The sequence below is a fragment of the Macrobrachium nipponense genome, chromosome 3 (genome assembly GCF_015104395.2).
Source record: "Macrobrachium nipponense isolate FS-2020 chromosome 3, ASM1510439v2, whole genome shotgun sequence".
Lineage (NCBI taxonomy): Eukaryota > Metazoa > Arthropoda > Malacostraca > Decapoda > Palaemonidae > Macrobrachium > Macrobrachium nipponense.
The window spans coordinates 131,966,907-131,986,541 of NC_087202.1; the positions used below are offsets into that span (position 1 = coordinate 131,966,907).

General features: G+C 39.9%; 1 protein-coding gene across 2 annotated transcripts in view; it reads right to left on the minus strand.

Moving 5' to 3' along the window:
* LOC135222059 (BET1 homolog) overlaps positions 1–19,635 on the minus strand; it is a 139,821-nt gene that overhangs the window by 95,410 nt on the left and 24,776 nt on the right. For both annotated transcript variants that reach the window (XM_064260203.1, XM_064260202.1), the window contains exon 2: positions 8,439–8,502. In XM_064260203.1, the coding sequence (XP_064116273.1) occupies positions 8,439–8,457 (19 nt within the window). In that variant the 5' untranslated portion in view covers positions 8,458–8,502. The remainder of the gene's footprint in view (positions 1–8,438; positions 8,503–19,635) is intronic.

The following is a 19,635-nucleotide window of genomic DNA, read 5'->3' on the forward strand; positions in this document are numbered from 1 at the left end:
TTTTTACAAGGACAATGTTAATAAATCATGATTATTATGAATTTCATATTCCTTTTTGGGTATTAATAAACCAAAACTATGTTATTTACCATAAATTAAGATCCCTTTGCTCAAAGGTCGTAGCCTTGGGGACAGTGTGACGTGTGCTTCAGGCAAGACGGGCGCTTTTACTTACTACGCAACCCTCCCTCTCTCTCTTCACTAACTACGCTAATATCGCATATACAGGCGGTCCCCGGGTTACGACGGTTCCGGCTTACGACGTTCCGAGGTTACGACGCTTTTTCTTAAATATTCAATGGAAAAATCGTCCTGGGTTACGACGCTTGTTCCGAGGTTACGACGCTGACGCTTCCGACGCTCCGAGTTAACGACGCTTTTAAAAAACGCATACTATGATAAAAATCCTTTATAGTTTTAGCACAGTATATAATAAAATAAAACTAGTTTCTGGTTAGATTACAACAAAAATTTTGAGATTATGATGATTTTCGACACTTTTTATGTTGTATTTTTCTATGTTTTTTAGTGACGCCTCATATGCGGAACTACTTTCCGAGCGAATGAATACATACTAGTTTTACATATAACAGTCCAAAAGCGCAAATAATGAAAAAATCATTGCTTGTTTCCAGTAATAATAACAAAACGAAGTTTCTGGTTAGATTACAACGCAAATTCCAAGTATCCAAAGAGAGACATTATCCAGTAATTTGATCAGAGAGAGAGAGATGAGAAGGAGAAGAGAGAGAGAGCGAGAGAGAGAGAGAGAGAGAGAGGAGAGAGAGCGAGAGAGAGAGAGATGAGAGGCCGTCTTCCAACGCTCCGAGTTTAAGGACAGAGAAGTGTTCGTTCGTTAAACGGCCTCTGACTCATGCCAGTAAATGTTTTGTTGATACTAATAATATAAGCCTATTTAAAGAATACGTTTACTTTAATTAGTCTATATGATACGTAAATAGTAATCAACTGTTCTTGTAGCCCTCAATATTTGGCAAAATCGAAGTATCCAAAGAGAGACATTATCCAGTACGTATTTTGATCTAGAGAGAGAGCGAGAGAGATAGAGAGAGAGAGAGAGAGCTGAGGAGAGAGAGAAGAGAGAGAGAGAGAGGAGATAGATGAGAGAGGAGAGAGATGAGAGAGAGAGACGCTTTGGCAACAATGGTTTCGGGGGTTTTTATAGCTTCCTTCTGCTTGATGATCGTGGATATTGTAGAAGGATTTCGACCATACTCGTTTGCCAAATCGACGATACGAATGCCACGTTCATGCTTTGCTATAATTTCATGTTTTGCTTCCATCGAAATCATTTTCTTGGGTTTTTTCTTATCACCTGCTTTGTCTTTAGCTTTGAGACCCATGGTTAATAATAAAATAGACAAACAAAACACGAAAAATAGGCGCAAATACAACGAACTAAACAACGACGTGTTAACATAGCAGCACCAACAAACAAACAGACTGAACGCCATTTATCGGTCGCCTATACAACTAACACTCATCGCAAAATCGTATCTCAAATATTTCGTTGTATATCAAAGCTTGTATTTTCGCAAATTTTCTGTTGTATCTCAAAACATTCGTATATTAGGGCAATCGTATGTCAAGTTTCCAATGTAATTTGATCAGAGAGAGAGAGAGAGAGAGAGAGAGAGAGAGATAGAGAGAGAGGAGAGAGAGAGAGAGAGAGAGAGAGAGAGAGAGGAGCGATAGAGAGAGACGCTTTGGCAACAATGGTCTCGGGGATTGACGTAACGTTTATTTTCTGAACAGATAGGACAGAGAAGTGTTCGTTTCATTAAACGGCCTCTGACTCATGGCAGGAAATGTTTTGTTGATACTAATATATAAGCCTATTTAAAGATACATACTTAATTAGTCTATATGATACGTAAATAGTAATCAGCCTGTTCTTGTAGCCCTCAAGATTTTGCAAAATCACTCCAGGTTGTACATAAAACTTCAAGAATGTAGGGTCACCAGAGGATTACAATAGTTTTTACCTTCAAGAACCAGCATTCTTTTATGAAAATAACTCCAGGTTGTACATAATACTACAGGAAACAACATGTAGTGTAACCAAAGGATTACAAGTAAGGTTTTTTTTATATAACTTTTTATTAGTTTAAGACATATTTCCAAGCGTCGTTCCGGCTTACGACGATTTTCGGCTTACGACACGTCTCAAGAACGGAACCCCCGTCGTAACCCGGGGACTGCCTGTATTATGATATTCTATAATCATATTAGAGCGAATTTTCTTCATCTTTATGTTAGCGAGATGTTTTCTTGTCTTTTCCTCATTGGCATGATGAAATTCTTGCCGAAACAAAGATAAGCATATGTAAAAGCAAGCGAATGTCACGAGGTGAAACTCGAATGTGTAGTCTACTTGAAGTCTGTGGTCCTACTGATCATGGTTGAACCAGATACTCGCTTCTGAGACCCACGGAATCTCTACATATGCCATTTCTCACAATTTCTTTGACAATAATTATCAAAATTTACGATAACAGAAGAAATATTGCATTTTCATGTACAGATGAATATTTTAGGCTTATTGAGTTATGTTTACTAAATACCCTGTAACTACGAAAGAAAGAGGAATTTTTTCATGACTTTGCATTTTTCGCCCTATACCACCGTATATAGGGGTTCCGGCAGGCCCCCTTAATTCAGAGATATGCCTATAATATATGAGGTGAGAATGGTTTTATTACCTTTATTGTCAGTTAAGATCATAATGTGAATCTGTTCATGTATGTTGGTGTTTATCGCACTGCAACTAGGTTTAGCCTACCAATGAACGTCATACATATACCTTGAATAGGCTATTTATCATGAAGATATGCCAATAATATATAAGGTGAGAATAGTTTTATTACCTTTATTGTCAGTTAATATCATAATGTGGTTGTTTCATGTATGTTGGTCATTATCGGACCGCGGCCGAGGCTTGGCCTACCGATAAACATTGCATACGCAACACGTTTGTCCTGCGATGCTGTGATTCATACCAGCGATATAGCATGAGAAGCGGTCCAAGAAAAAACCTGTGAATGACTGATTCTGAGATTACTGATCCAAGATTAAGCAATGCCCCACTGTACTACTACTATTACATTTTATGAACTGACAAATTTTCTCAGACAATTTGTATTTTTTCTAGCTACAAACCTGAGGTCTTAACAATAGGATAATTTTCTAGTGCCTAGCTGGAATCTTGTGAGATCTGGCAACGCATGCGTACGTCGGGTGAAAACTGGTCAAAGACCACACACCCATGCTACTATGTTCAGTCTTTCCCAACCCAGGATGTCTTTAAGAAGACAGAGGGGCAGCTAGACGTGGGCAGTACAACGTTTAGACCACAGGTTTGTAGCTATGAAAAATACAAATTGCCTTAGAAAATTTGTCATTTGTTCATTCACGAACAAATCTTCGGTCTTAACAATAGGATAGACTTATACTTGGAGGAAGGTACAGACATCCTCAACTGGCTGAGGGCCTACCCACCAGTTCAGCTCCAGAAGAAATATCTACCAGAGAGGGATTGATGCCCGTGGTTAAATACAGTGAAATAAACTCGTACTCGCCGTTAGCTGATTTCCAAACCAAAACACTGACTGCTTTGTTAGTATTTTATGATAAAATAGTACGAGAATACATACAATATTATTGGATACAGTCAAGTAATGTATAACTTTCTAAAAGATTCATGGAAAAGATGCATATTTGTTACGTTTTTATTCTATAATTATATGTAGCCATCAGCAGCCTGACATCGCTCAATTATGCCAATGTCGGTCCAAATTCCTTTTTTCTACTGATATATCATAGTCAGAAGCATTGAACCTCCAGAATTGGCTTATAATATTAATAAATAAATTACTATACCATGTGAGTTTACTGTAAGGTAGGCTACTGTAATCTTAAGTATACGATATACCATGGTTGCCTAAACGCTAGGCTAACTGGTTAATGTTATTCAATTTCTCTCTGTACAGAACTATCATGAGACAATATGCATTAAACAAGAGAGAATAAGCTGAAATTAATAACTACTATACTGTATATGTATGAAGTATACTGTGTAGTGTAGGCTAGGCTATATCTGAAATACGATATTTCCAACAAACAATGGGTTTTTTGGAACCTAACCCCATTGTAAGTAGGAGGATACCTGTATTCATTTGGTATTTGAGCTTTCAAGATTGGCAGTTAGAAGTATTTTTAGAAGGGGTAGCAAGTACCCACAGATTTTAACTACGTATTTGCAAGGGTGGGCGGGGGATGGAACGTCTCCCGCCCGTGAATCCAGGGGTTTACTGTACCTCAATGCCCTTACAGGGCAAAATGTTCTTTCTTCTTCTGAGCCAACGATCGCCATCAAATTCTTAATGTGAACAAATGGGGCCAGGGCTTGGAAGTTGCTTCATTCTTGGCCAGGAAACCAAGAGTAAACAAGCAGACTGCATCTTCTTCAGAGAATCCAATTCTTTTATATATTGCTTGTAGTTCACTGACTCGCTTGGTCATAGCCAAGGTGACAAAAATGAGGGCTTTCCTAGTTAAATCTTTTAATGATGTGGAACGAAGGGCCTTAAAAGGAGGATTTGATAAAGTCGTTCAGATCTTGGTTCAAGCCAGGTCCAAACTTCTGTCTAAAGACAGAACCCAGCATGCTCGTGTGCCTCTAATGGTACATGAAAATAAACCTCTAGAGGATCTCAGATAGAGCAGAAAGTAGTATTTGATTTGAGTTACAGATGTTGGAGAAGACAAGACGTTATGTCTTCTACACCAGCTGTGGAATACAGTCCATTTGGTCTGGTAGACCGTGCAAGAAGACTGACGTCTATATCTCCCATGAGTTTGATATACGTATAAAGTTGATGGGCTTTTGGTTCAGTTGGAAGCCTTAAGTAGTGTAAGTAGTATAGGAAGTGTGTAAAAGGGGAAATCAACTCAAAAAGGATAAAGAAAAAAGAAAAGAAAAGAGTAAGACTGGTTGAGGTGAATTAAGGAAGTGAAAAGGTTTAATTAATTTGAGAAGTTGATGCTGACAATGAAAAAACTATGAAGTAAAGAATATAACTACGTATATTGTTTTCTGATTTACTGACAGCAAGGTTTAATTAAGAAGTTGATGTTGACAGTGGAAAACTATTAAGTAAAGGAATAACTATAGATTTCTAATTTACTGACAGCAAGGTTAATTTAGGTTAAGTTCTTCTGACAGTTAGGAAGGCAACACTATACAGTTAGGGTTAGGAATTAAGTTTACGTTCTTAAGAGGGTCATGGTAGTATTAAGTTAGGCTAGGTTGGGTATAAGAGGATAAGCTTTTGAAGAATTGTAGTGATAAGAAAAATGAAGCTTCAGTTCTGTAGTATCAAGGAAATAAAGCAGGTTCAGGAAACGTTGACTCTCCACTGAATAACCTCCAAATCTTTTCCCAATTGTGTAAATATCAAAAGCTCATACAGCATGAAAGGATGCCAAGCCAAACTGATGATAAAGCCCCTTGCCAGGTTGCAAGTCTTCAATTTTCTTGGTGAGGGGTCCAATAGTCAGTTTAAAAAACTAAACACTTGAGAAAATTAAAAAATATTCTTGATCAGATAATCGAGTTCTGTTGATGAGAACATAATCTTTGCCGATGAGAAGGCAGATCTACATGATGAATCAATGAGCCTGGAGAAGTCCCCCTGAGAGGAGAGACAGACTCCCAAAGAAGGAGCTTCTCTGGTGGTGTAAGAGAGGTACCTCCTACAAGAAAGCTGAAAGGGAGGACATAAGACTGCCTTACCTCATTCCCTCTTCTTCGAGAGTCAAACTCCAATTTCATTTTAAGGTTTTCCTTGAAGAGGAGGAAAGAAACATATTGGGAAGTCTGGAACTTTCGTCAGGCTGGTTCCTCAACCTGAAGGTTGATGCAAGAGAGGCTGAGGCAGTTGGAGTGAAAAAGGTCAGAAAGCTCACTAAAAAAAATACCTAAGGAGAGCTACATAGGCTGCGGGAGAAGGTTCCTGATCCATAACTTCATTGTCCGACAAGTCCAGTCATGGAGCCAAGTCAGAAGGAGCCTTAGCTGCAGCAAGTGCTTTTTGTAAAAAGGCCAAAATGTCACAGAGTTGGCACTGGATGGGTGCCAGCGAAGGATTGCGCACTGTGGGAGTGGGAGGACCGGAAGGTGGTATAAGGTGCTTGGCAGCTGGTGCTGAGCAGTCTGGAGATGCGCCAAGTGCTTGGAGGCTGGCGCTGGGTGCTCAGGAGAAGCAGACGGCACTCTAGAAACAATGGGCACTTGAGAGCTAGACAGGCACTTTTGCACCAAATACTGGCACTTTTCAGCTGGGCACTCTGGAGAAAAAGTGCTCAGGACTTTCCCAGGTGCTACATAATAAAGGTTGGGGACTATGAAGGTTCCTTGAACCACTTACAGGGAACCAGAGAAGATCGATCCATATCGACTATGCGCCTCTTTAAAGGCCAAGACTCGTCTGGACTGGAATCCATAGACCCAAAGGATAACTGATGCACATCCACCTGGATGCATTGACCTGGGACCAGACAACAGACTTGATTGAAGGGGTGACTAACCGTGGGCAAACCCCACCGACCTCACTCGGACCTCCAGTAAGCCTCCTCCCAGGTTTAGGGGAGTATGAAAGGGACTTTCATCTAGGAGAGTTGGTGGGATGAGTAGCCATCTCCTCCATTAACACTGCATTGTCACTTATGTCACTGGGTACCTTAATTAATGCCAATAATTGGGTAAAGTATTAATAATAAGACCAAATTTCGGGTCAAATCTGGCTTCAAGACTGGCAATAGGATAGGGGTTGGAGGCATGGGAGGCAGGTAAAGAAGTTGGTGGTACAGTCTGAGGGCTGGTGATGGGAGAAAAGACAGGTACAGGAGAAGATACAACAGGCATATTATCAGCTACACCAGAATTAGGTGTAGACTCTACACCTAGCTAAAGCCCTATTTTCAACTATAGCAGCCACCTTCCTTGTCCTATTTCTTTCAAGTTTGTCCAAATGAGACTTTAACACCTCCCACTTTCATCCCAGTCCCTGCATTCATTACAAGTCAAATCAATTGTGCATACTTTTCCTCTATAATTAGTACAAATGGTATAGGAATTGTAAGAGGCCTTAGTCTTGCAGCCTTTCACTACAATAAAGAATACTAGATGCATTAGTGAAAACACATCGTAATTCAGTGAAAAACAGGTATTAAAAAACCTAAACTATCTCTAAATAGCTCAAAGGCTATCAGAAGCAGGAACACTTCATCAATCCTGGAGCAGTATATAATCATACAGCGACCGAAGTTCAAAATAATGCTGCCCATATAACTCATGTTCAGTCATTAACTGGCAGAAATTACTTGAGCTCTTCAGCTTTGGCGTACCTATTTTTCCTCAAAAGTGACTGGGGCTAGTCACCTACATGAAAACAACAGAAGCGCTGCCTTGGATTTCAAAATTTAGGATGCTGTGCAAGTTGAAACTATAGCTATGTAATTACTTGGTAAGTTACTTATTTGAAACAAAGGTTTGCATTTGTGTAGGAACAAATACAAACTGTAAACACCAGTTTCAACAAATTCAACTTAAAGACAGACTTAGGAATGGACTGAAAATGAATACTGTAATCCATGAACTTATTTAGAGCAGATTCCCAAATGCCAAGTTCAAACCTACCCTCAGCTAATTAGGGTGGCTCAACTGTAGGCCAAACCAACTTGATGACCTCAATAGCATTGCATTAATACTGTACTACCATCATGTCCAATCTCATCATATTCACAGGAAAACCGTACAGACTGCTGAGAACCTACCCCCTTAGCCAGCCTAACACTAGAAGCCATGGAGCAGTTCCATGAGAGTCCTGCCATTAAAATATCAACGACTAGTATTTTGACACCTCTCAAGTCCAAACATTTTTGAGTGGTTGACAAAACTACCCCTGCCTTCTACTAAGTATGTACGTATTGGCTTTGAAAATGAAACTCCAACCCCAGCAGTGGTACCCTTTCTGGATTGTCTACAGAGAAAAGTGGAAGTTGGAGAGGCTGGACAGGATGCCACATACATAGTAGCTAGGATACCCTAGAAGTAAACTCTATATATGATACTAAAATACGTAAGCCAATAGAAGATGTTTAAATTGGTCATTTTCTAAGAATTAAAAAAAAACTATACTGACCACTGAAAAAAAATAAGGAAAACCACACAATTGATTAGGAGATAAGTGCCCAACTATAGTAGTGAAGGTAATCTCTTATATCACTAACCATAGTTGGGTCAGTTCCAATAGTTGTTCAGCATTCTTTGTGCAATTAAGGTAAAAAAACACAACCTTGCATTTTGTAAGGATGAACATATATATCAATATAGAAAATTATGCAAATAAACTCACCATTCTGAGCTCTTCTCATGATGATTCTTCTTTTTCCAATAATTACCAGTCAGTTCCAGTACAACTGTAAAAATAGACAAAAATTATTATTTTTATCACAAAATTAACTTTCATATATACTTACCAAGTAATTATTTTAGCTATACTTCAGCCCCTATGCATATGTAAAATATCGCATTGACTCTTCCATTGCACAGTGTAGGTGACAAACCCCACCCACTGCACAGTCTGCCTGGTATTGACAATAGCAACCAGTTTATGGAGGGAGGGCTCTGATTCTGTAGTTGCTTGGTAAGTATAAAATCAAACTTGTTTTTCTTATAAAAAATAAATTTTTATGTCAGTGTCTTACCAAGCAATTACATGGCTGATTCCTAATTGAAAGGTGGAGGGATGTGGATTGCTACTCAATTAAAAAAATATGAAAGATTTCTTGAAAAAACAAAAATTGTCAGCACTGACTGTGTCTGTTATACCTTACCTTGTAAGTAATCTGCTGCATGGGAGTACTGCCTTTGGTTAGCTCTCACCTTACAAAGTAGAGTGAGTGGTAGCAAGGCAAAATGTTGCCTCTACTCAAGTGGGATAATCTTCGCAGTAATGGTGGTACACCGCTGACTTAACAAGATAAAAAAACATACAATGCCCTTACCCTGGGAAAAGACCAGATATAAAAGAACAAAAATCAATACTACTGTCACCTACACCAAACCATAAAAAACCATAATAAAAGCCAACTGGCTGGCACTCCTGGCTACTTAGTATGTACCCCCAGACTTCCCTTTATCTCAAAAATCTTGATTCAAGGCAATAATAATAGAGGAACAGACAACCTCCTCTGTTGCCTCTCCCAATGCCATGCCACCAACGGAAAAAGGCCAGAGAATGTTAAAATTCTCAAATACGTACAGTCTCCTCTTCTTAAAAACTTACTTCGATTTCCAAAATGTTGCCTGAAGGATAGCAGATAATGACATGTCGGAAGGCTAGTCAGTGGTAACTGCTCTAACTTCATGAGCTTTAACTTTAAGAAAAGCGAAGTCTTCCTCTCTCATCTGGGAGTGAGCCTCGACTATTAACTCCATCAAGAAGAACGAAAGAGCATTTTTTGAGAGCAGGCGAGACAGGTCTTTAACGGAACACCGAATGCCCCCTTATCTTCTCAGTCCAGTGTAGGTAATATCTCAATGCCCTCACAGTGCAGAGCAGTCTTTCCTCCTCTTCTGGCCTACAAATATCCATCAGGTTCTCGAGGACAAAAACCTGTGGCCAAGGACTTGAAGGGTTCTCGTTCTTGGCGAGAAAACCAAGGGACAGAGAAGATTGCATCTCCCGGAGAGAAACAAACTCTCTTCTCGATAGCATGCAACTCACTAATCCGTCCTGCCAAAGCTAATGCCACTAAAAATAAGGTCTTCTTGGTCAAATTCCTCAACAATGTCAAGCAGACACTTGGATGCTTCAAATGATCTAATAAGATTGGAAATGGCATTGTTAGAAAACAAATCTAGCCCCTCTTGTCTAAACACTGAACTCAACATGGCTCTATATCCTCTAATAGTGGGGGAAGCCAAGTGTCTGGTGTCTTTCCAGAAAAGAAGGAAATCTGCTATTTGACTAACAGAGGTCTCAGAAGAAGAGACTATTCTTTCTACACCACCTTCTAAAGACATTCTGCTTACACTGGTAAAGTCTATCAGAAGCAGCTCGTCTGGACTTTGAGATAGCTTGCGCAGCTCTTCGCAAAAAAGTATTTCACTCTGATAAGACCCCTGAGAAGTCTGATGCCTGTCAGGGCCAGACCAGACAGTCCTTGTTGATATCTGAGGAAGTGCGGCTGTTTAAGAAGCAATTTCCTTTGAGGCAGTAATCTTGGGTGGGAAGTCAACAAGACAGTAAAGAAGTCAGGAAACAATTCTTTCCTCAGCCAGAATGGGGTGACAAGTGTCAGGGAGACATTCTGATGGAACATGACTATGATCAGTGCCTCCCAAAGGGGGGAAAGGCATAAGCATCTAGCCTCATCCAGTCCATCAACATCGCATCAGCAGACCACGTTAGAGGATCCGGGACTGGAGAGCAATACAGAGGGAGGCGGTTGTTCATCAAGGTCGCGAAGAGGTCATTGAGGGCTTGCCCCAGAGGTCGATGCAGGTTTGAGAGTCCATTCTGATGGACGAATTTGACGGCCTTGGGTCAATTCGTCCACCAAAACATTCATCCTCCCTAGAACGAAGTGAGGGAGTAGGTCTCTTGCGGCTTCGAGGAGGGAAGTCTCAACCCTTTACTAGGCTCTGCTCTAATTTACAAACCCCTTCGAAGTCTGTGTCAAGACCCACTTCAAAACCCTCTTCCAAATGATGCACCAGTCCTTGGCACACCTTTTGGTGTCAGACTGCTCCATTTTTGGGAGGAATGGAGCCTCAGGGGCCCAGAACCCTGGGTGATTCAGGTTCTTCATTTTGGCTACGCCATTCTTCTCAAGAAATACACATCTCTAACTCCTCAGCGGAATGCCTCAGAATCAAACTCGCCACCGAGGTGCTGCAATGGGCGCTCGTGAATACAATTGGAGTGACGCTTTGGGTGTTTGGCATCCAAAAGAGGGACTGTATACCCAGGCAATCTGGGGCAAATGAGACTGGAGAATCCCATGGGTGAGAAGGAAGTTGTATACCAATGCAAAGACTGAGGGATCCACGGAGAAGCTGCAAGAGAGCTTTGGGCTGCCGAAAGCCTCCTCGTACCACTTAATAGGAAGCAGGGAAGACCAACCAGTGCCATCACTGTGCCTCTTCAATGGCCAGGATGCATCAAGTAAGAACCTACTGCATCCACAAAATCGGAATCTGACCCAGAAGCGAAACAACACACATCAATCAACATGTCTTTCCAATGGCCATCTGTCGAAACATGGAGTTTTCATATTAAAACTAATATTGTAATACCTACCTGAATACCTGCATTAACCCTGGTCACCTGACCAGCCCAAACAACACCCCACAAAATTACCGAAACTTAGGTAAAATTTTAACTGCCAGTATTATCAACGCTGCAGGTAAACATGGTTACCGAGTCACCTGTCCACGGTTGGCAACGCTGCCGCCAACAACCGGCCAACAGTGACTACTTACGTCAATCACTAATCGTTAATCACTTGACGAGGGGAGGAGGGTGGGTGTCATTCAGGTGTTTAGGTAGGTATTACAATATTAGTTTTAATATGAAAACTCCATATTGCAATACACCACCTGAACACCTGAATTACCCTGATTTACAACATTTAAATGGAGGTGGGCTCACTCATTGTTTAAGCCCGACCAACCGATGTACATTGGTATAAACCCATTAAACTATTAAACGGAAGGAATGAGTACCTCAACATTAGTCTGATCAGTCTAAGTCTCGTCTTGGTCACGTCTAACCTTCCATGAAGTATCATAAACTTCTCATATGTGGAGAGGAACTAACACCTCACATGTGGCTGTACAGCCTCCCATGTAGAGAGGATAAGTCCCAAGGGCAGATCCTTCCAGAAGCCTCCCATGTGGTATCATATCTCTCTCATGTATGGAGTGGAACTGAACATCTCCCATGTGGCTGTTAGCCTCCCATGTATGGAGAATAAGTTCCAAGGCCAGATCGCTCCTGATGTCCACTGATGGCGAGTAATGAATCCAGAAGTCATGATGAGGGAGCTGAGCTGCTGCAAAAGAACATGATAAATCAATAAATCTACTACCTCCCCTACTGAACCCGAGCTAATTGTCAACTATCGTAACACTGTATTAGCCGCTACAAATTGCCCGAGTGAGTAACCCCTTTCTGAAATGAACTGTACACCTTTCAAGTAGAAAAAAGTGAATACCAAAACTGATTTCCAAGACGCCTCTTCTAAAATCCTGCTTACTGAGATGGTCGATGATGTCGCTATACGTACTCCTGAAACTATGCGCTCTAGGGCGCAGAATACTGTTATCCGAAAATGTTTCTCTGGGAAGGGATTAAATTATTTCCCTTAAGAAAAAACTGATCACATTTTCGATAGTGGGCAAAACAAATAAGGTCCGCAGCCACAGCAATAATTTGGAAGTGCGCGACAGGTAATATTTAAGTGCTCGCACTGGACAAAGATGCATCTCGGCCATGTCACCTCCGACGAAATCTTTGAGAGACAAAACCTTAAACTCTCTCGGAAGGGGGTTAATTTCTGACTGTGACTTAGCCACAAATTCTGGAAGATACAAAAGATACAAATCCTTCCCCACAAACGAAATTGATCTCAAGACAGCTTGAATTTCTCCCACTCTTCTAGCCATAGCCAGTGATATAAAAAACAAAACTTTCTTAGTAAGCTCTTGTTAGAACAAATTCTCCAAAGGTTCAAAAGCTTGCAAGCTTAATAATTTTAGAGCATCCGCTAAATCCCATGGAGGGGCCCAAAGCTGGACGATCGGGCCTTCGATCTTAAAAGATCTGAGATCATGAAGGATTCTACTATTAGAAATCTCTGGTAAATGAAACCTAAAGGTGTTGACAGTCTTACGCTGATTGGACATATTAAACGTCGACATAAATTGTCTCCCGGGTGCCGATTGGACGTATTAAACGTCAATATAAAAAAAGTTTTTTTTAAAAATTCGCTGAAAAATACTTGTAGGCCTACCAGGCAAAAACTTTTGAATCACGCGCCTTGGGAGATGCTGGGAGCTCACGGATCAAGGTGTTGTTTTGTTTACAATCGTTACGCAGGCGCGCAAGCGCGAATTTCTTTCTTATCGAACTAAAAAGTATCAGTGACACATCTCTGAAATTATTTCGTCACTTTGACATAATTTTTGCACCATTTTAAATTAGCCATTACATGGAGTATTATATATGAAAATGTGCGCAATTTCATGTAGAATACAACAAAAAAATATTCATGATTGTAGCTTTTATCAGTTTTGAAATAATTTCATATAAATAACAATAAGTGACAAAATTTCAACCTTCGGTCAACTTTGACTCTACCGAAATGGTCGAAAAACGCAATTGTAAGCTAAAACTCTTATATTCAAGTAATATTCAATCATTTACCTTCATTTTTAAACAAATTGGACGTCTCTAGCACAATATTTCGATTTATGGTGAATTTATGAAAAAACTTTTTCCTTACGTCTGCGCAGTAACTCTTCCGATAAATTTTTTCGTGCGATTGTCGTAATGTCTGCACCATTTTAAATTTGCTGTTACATAAAGTTTTTATATATGGAAATGTGCGCAATTTCATGCACAATATAACTAAATACAACCCATGGTTGTAGCTTTTATCAGTTTTGAAATATTTTCATATAAATAACGATAAGTGCCAAAATTTCAACCTTCGGTCAACTTTGACTCTACCGAAATGGTCGAAAAACGCAATTGTAAGCTAAAACTCTTATATTCTAGTAATATTGAATCATTTACCTTCATTTTGAAACAAATTGGAAGTCTCCAGCACAATATTTCGATTTATGGTGAATTTATGAAAAAAAAAAAACATTTTCCTTACGTCACAGCGGTAACTCTTCCGAAAAAAATCATAAATTTTTTCGTCCGATTGTCGTAATGTTTACACCATTTTAAATTAGCCGTTACATAAAGTTTTATATATGAAAATGTGTGCAATATTATGTAGAATACAACTAAAAATAATTGAAGGTTGTAGCTTTTCTCATTTTCGAAATATTTGCATATAAATCATGATAAATAGAAAAAAAACCACGTTCGGTCAACTTCGACTCTACCGAAATAGTCGAAAAACGCAATTGTAAGCTAAAACTCTTACAGTCTAGTAATATTCAGTCATTTATCTTCATTTTGAAACAAATTCGAAGTCTCTAGCACAATATTTAGATTTATGGTGAATTTAAAAAAAAACTTTCCTTCCCTTCGCGCGCGGATTCTCCGCCACAAATCTCCGAAATGCGTACATCGCATTATCGTTATATTTGCTCCATTTCATATTAGGCGTTTCATAGAGTTTTATATATGGAAATGTGTGCAATTTCATATAGAATACAACAAAAAAATAATTGAAGGTTGTAGCTTTTCTGATTTTCGAAATATTTGCATATAAAAAAAATATATTAAAAAAATTCGACATTCGGTCACATTTAACTCGTCCAAAATGGTCAAAAACTGCAATTGTAAGCTAAAACTCTTACAGTATAGTCATATTCAATCATTTATCTTCATTTTGAAACAAATTGGAAGTCTCTAGAACAGTATTTAGATTTATGGTGAATTTTTGAAAAACTTTTTTTTATGTCCGCGCATTACGAATTCATGCATCATTTTGTGATAATATTTTCTTTGTTGCTATGATCGTTTTACAATGTGTTATATACCAAAATGATCGCAATTTAGTGTACAATACAACAACAAAAAATTAACTCGTTAGCTTTAACCGTTTTGCTCACAGCGCGATTTGAATACAATTAAATATATCGCATTATTTATATATGATAATGATAATTTTTTTCATTTCTGATGGTCGTATACTAATCTTCAGGCAATGACAAAAACAGGAGCCAAAAATGAACTCTTAATCTTGAAAACTAATCATGCTGAGATTTTTTGAAAAAAATATTTTTTCTGCTTCGGCGCTCACTCCGAGACTGCCTCGGCATACGGGAGATGATTTTTATTATACCCCTTAGGTGTAAGAGGGTTAACTTACATGGATCTGTAGCCTGCAATAGTAGAGTAAGAGAGAGACTTGGATTTTCTGAGGAAAAGAAAATCTGCCACCTTTGCTATTGTAGGGCGAGAAATACTATGTCTTTGTCCCCTGCACCATGCACGGTACATCGCCCATCTTACCTAATATAACTTCCTTGTCGACTTCCTCAGCCACATAGAAAGTTGTCAAGTCATTCCTTTTGAAAGACCGGAATTTCGGGCTGCCCACTGCAGTCTCCATCCAGCTAGGTTGAGCACGGGAAGGTTCTTGTGATAATGAGGAAAATGAGGCTGTTTAAGTAGATCCTTCCTTCATGGCAGGAGGATCGGAGGTTCAGACAGCAATTCCAAGAGATCCGGGAACCAAGGTCTCTGAGGCCAAAACGGAGAAATTAGGGTCATCTCCATATTCTTGCACCCTCTTACTTCATCAGGTACAGAGAGAAATGTACCAGGAGACAATAGTTCAACTTTGTGGCAAACAGATCCACTGTGGCTGGCCGCCTCTTCAACAGCGATTGGACTACCTCTTGCACTAATGTCCATTTGCTTCCTCAGGCTTCTTTTGAAGAGTTCAGCGCATCTGCCAGGACATTAAGTTTTCCCACAATGAACTGTGGAAGTAATAAGGTCTTGCGACTTTTGCACCAAGGTTGTTGCTGTAAAGTCCCGAGATTCGCCCGGACCACCGATAATAATTTTAAAACTCGCGCCCCGCCAACTTAGTAGACACGCCACCATCCTCCCGCTCTCCCATTGGTTCCTGATGCTAGTCACCGCCATAAGATCCTGCTCTCCTATTGGTCAGCATCCTCCCCTGATCCCATCATGCATCTACGTAGCGGCGTGCTTTTTCGGCCACTCGGCGGCATCGTCGGTATCGTAAGCACGCGGAATTCATTCGTTCTATATGATTTCGTTTATTAACGTAAATTCATTAGTGATTTCGTTGTAGTACTACTTTATCGTGTTGTGTGAGAACTTTACTACATACGTATACGTACTACAGTGGTCCCCCCGTATTCGCGGTGGATGCGTACCAGACCCCCCCGTGAATAGTTAGAACCCACGAATGTTTGGAACCCCTATAAAAATGCTAAAAACAGCCTATTTTGTTAGTTAAAACTCAAGAAAAACCCACTAAAAATTTTCCTACCATGGTTTTTTTTTAATAGTTTTAATCACAAACAAAAAGTGCATTTTATGATGAAATTCATCAAAAAAACCAGGAATTTGTGGATATTTATCATAGAAAAATACCGCGAATGCGCGAATTTTCCGCGAATAATGCAGGGAAACGTTCCCGAGAGAAATCCGCGAATGTGTGAGTCTGCGAATCTGGAGAACGCGAATACGGGGGGTCCACTGTACATAACTTAATTACATACAGTATATATGTAGTCATGGGTCCCAAGAAAGTTGAAGTAGGAAAGAAGAGGATGGTTTCTTTGGAGATACTACAGGCAGTCCCCAGGTTACAATGGGTTCGGCTTACGACGTTCCAAAGTTAAGGCGCTTTTCAATTATATTCATCAGAAATTATTTCCTGGGTTATGACGCATGTGCCAGGGTTACGACGCCTACAACACTCATCTGGCAGAAGAAATATGACACCAAAAATGCAAAATAATCAATATTTGAAGGTTTTTTAATACAAAATGCAATAAGAATGCAGTTTACTTAGTTTTGATTGCATCCAAAGCATTAAAAGTAAGGTTTGAATAGGATTTTTGATGTTCCGGCTTACGACGATTTTCGGGTTACAACACTTCTCAAGAACGGAACCCCCATCGTAACCTGGGGACTGCCTGTAATAAAAAAGTATGAAGCTGGCATGCGATTGAGTGTGATCGCTAAGGAATATGGCCAAAATCCGTCGACAATAGGCACCATTCTTAAGCAGAAGGAAGCCATCAAAGCACCTATACCTTCCAAGGGCGTGACTATTTTGTCCAAGAAGAGGAGACATGTGCACGACGAGATGGAAAAGCTGCTTCTTGTCTGGATAAAAGACAAAGAAATCGCTGGCGATACGATAACGAAGACGGCAATCTCCCACAAGGCCAGCGCTATTTTCGGCGATTTGATTGCCCAGGCTTAAGACGACGGAGGAGAAGGGACATCGACGCCAACCTCAGACTTAAAGGCTTCTCATGGGTGGTTTGAAAAATTCCGAAAACTGACTGGCATCCATTCGGTGGTGCGGCATAGGGAGGCGGCCAGCTCAGACACAAAAGCAGCCGAAGCCTTTATTAAAACTTTCGGCGAGCTGACAATCAAGGAAGGCTACAGTTCTCAGCAAGTCTTCAACTGTGATGAGACTGGCCTTTTTTTGGAAAAAAATGCCTCGTCGGACGTACATCACGGAGGAAGAGAAGAAGCTACCCGGGCATAAGCCTATGAAAGACAGGTTTACGCTCGCACTTTGTTCCAACGCCAGTGGAGATTGCAAGGTGAAGCCCCTACTTGTCTATCATTCGGAGACTCCTCGAGCCTTCAAGGCCCACAAAGTGCTAAAGGAGAACCTTCCAGTGATGTGGAGGGCTAATGCGAAAGCCTGGGTAACAAGACTTTTGTTCACCGAGTGGGTAAATCTGTGTTTCGGCCCGACAGTGAAGAAATTCTTGGAAGAGAAGAGCCTCCCTCTGAAATGTCTGCTGTTGTTGGACAATGCCCATGCTCACCTTCCTGGCCTTGAGGAAGATATCCTAGTGGAGTATTCTTTTATCAAGGTTCTTTATCTTCCGCCTAACACCACCCCTCTCCTCCAGCCCATGGACCAGCAAGTGATATCGAACTTCAAGAAACTGTAAATGAAACATTTTTCAAGAGATGTTTCGACATCACCGATAAACACAAACCTCACCTTACATGAATTTTGGAAAAAGCACTTCGACATCGTGATATGCATCCGACTCATCGATCAAGCTTGGCAGATTTCAAGGCGAACCTTGAATTCTTTGTGGAGGAAAGTCTGGCCTGATGCCGTATCCGCCCGAGACTTCGAGGGATTCGATGTGGGTGAAGCTGGTGCAGATTCAGAAACAGTTGACAATCCTGAAACTGTTTCGCAACCAGATCTTGACGAGATCGTAGCACTCAGCAAGTCCACGGGGCTGGTCGTTTGCCTGAGTCGTTTCAGGAAAATTGTCAAAAGCAGGCAGAAGCATCTTCCTTGGATAGTTATTTTTTAAAGAGGCCTTTAGCAGGAGTAAGCAAACAGGAAGATCCAAGTGATACTACAAAAAAACAGAAAGTTGAAAGTGGTGAAGAAATTGAAATTTTGTATAAAAAAAAAAAAAAAAAAACGTAAAGTATAAAAAAGTAAAAATGTAAAAAAAAAAAATTTATTTAAAGTTTTTTGTAAAGTTAAGTATTAGGGTTTTGTGCCATTTGTTAATGTGTTTCGTAAAGTTTAGTCTTAATGTTTCCTAACATTTTTTAATGTACGTACAAGTTTTCTGCCATTTGTCCTCCTCCTCTGTTGCCACTTTCGGAGATAGCCTCACTCGAAAGGTAAGGTTCCACATTTTACTACGTACGTATGTACGCACAGTATTTCTTGTATACCATGCACACTAATACATTTTATTTACAGGTACTATGTAGTACATATTAACCCTTAAACGCCGACTGGACGTATTTTACGTCGACATTTTTTGTCTCTCGGGTGCCGACTGGACGTATTTTACGTCGACATACAAAAGTTTGTTTAAAAATTCGCGGAAAAATACTTTTAGGCCTACCAGCCGAAAACTCTTGAATGACGCGCCTTGGGGGATGTTGGGAGTTTCACGGATCAAGGTGTTGTTTTGTTTACAATCGTTACGCAGGCGCGCAAGCGCGAATTTCTTTCTTGCCGCACTAAAAAGTATCTGTGACACATCTCGGAAATTATTTCGTCACTTTGACATAATTTTTGCACCATTTTAAATTAGCCGTTACATGGAGTATTATATATGAAAATGTGCGCATTTTTATGTAGAATACAACAAAAAAACAATACTCATGATTGTAGCTTTTTTATCAGTTTTGAGATATTTTCATATAAATAACAATAAGTGCCAAAATTTCAACCTTCGGTCAACTTTGACTCTACCGAAATGGTCGAAAAACGCAATTGTAAGCTAAAACTCTTATATTTTAGTAATATTCAATCATTTAACTTAATTAAATTTTGCAACTAATTGGAAGTTTCTAGCACAATATTCGATTTATGGTGAATTTTTATTAAAAAACTTTTTCCTTACGTCCGCGCGGTAACTCTTCCAAAAATAATCATACATGCGATTGTGGTAATGTTTGCACCATTTTAAATTAGCCGTTACATAAAGTTTTATGTATGAAAATGTGCGCATTTCATGGCACAATACAACTAAAAACAACCCAGGATGGTTGTAGCTTTTGTCAATTTTGAAATATTTTCATATAAAAAATGATGTGACAAATTTCACCTTCGGTCAATTTTGACTCTACCGAAATGGTCGAA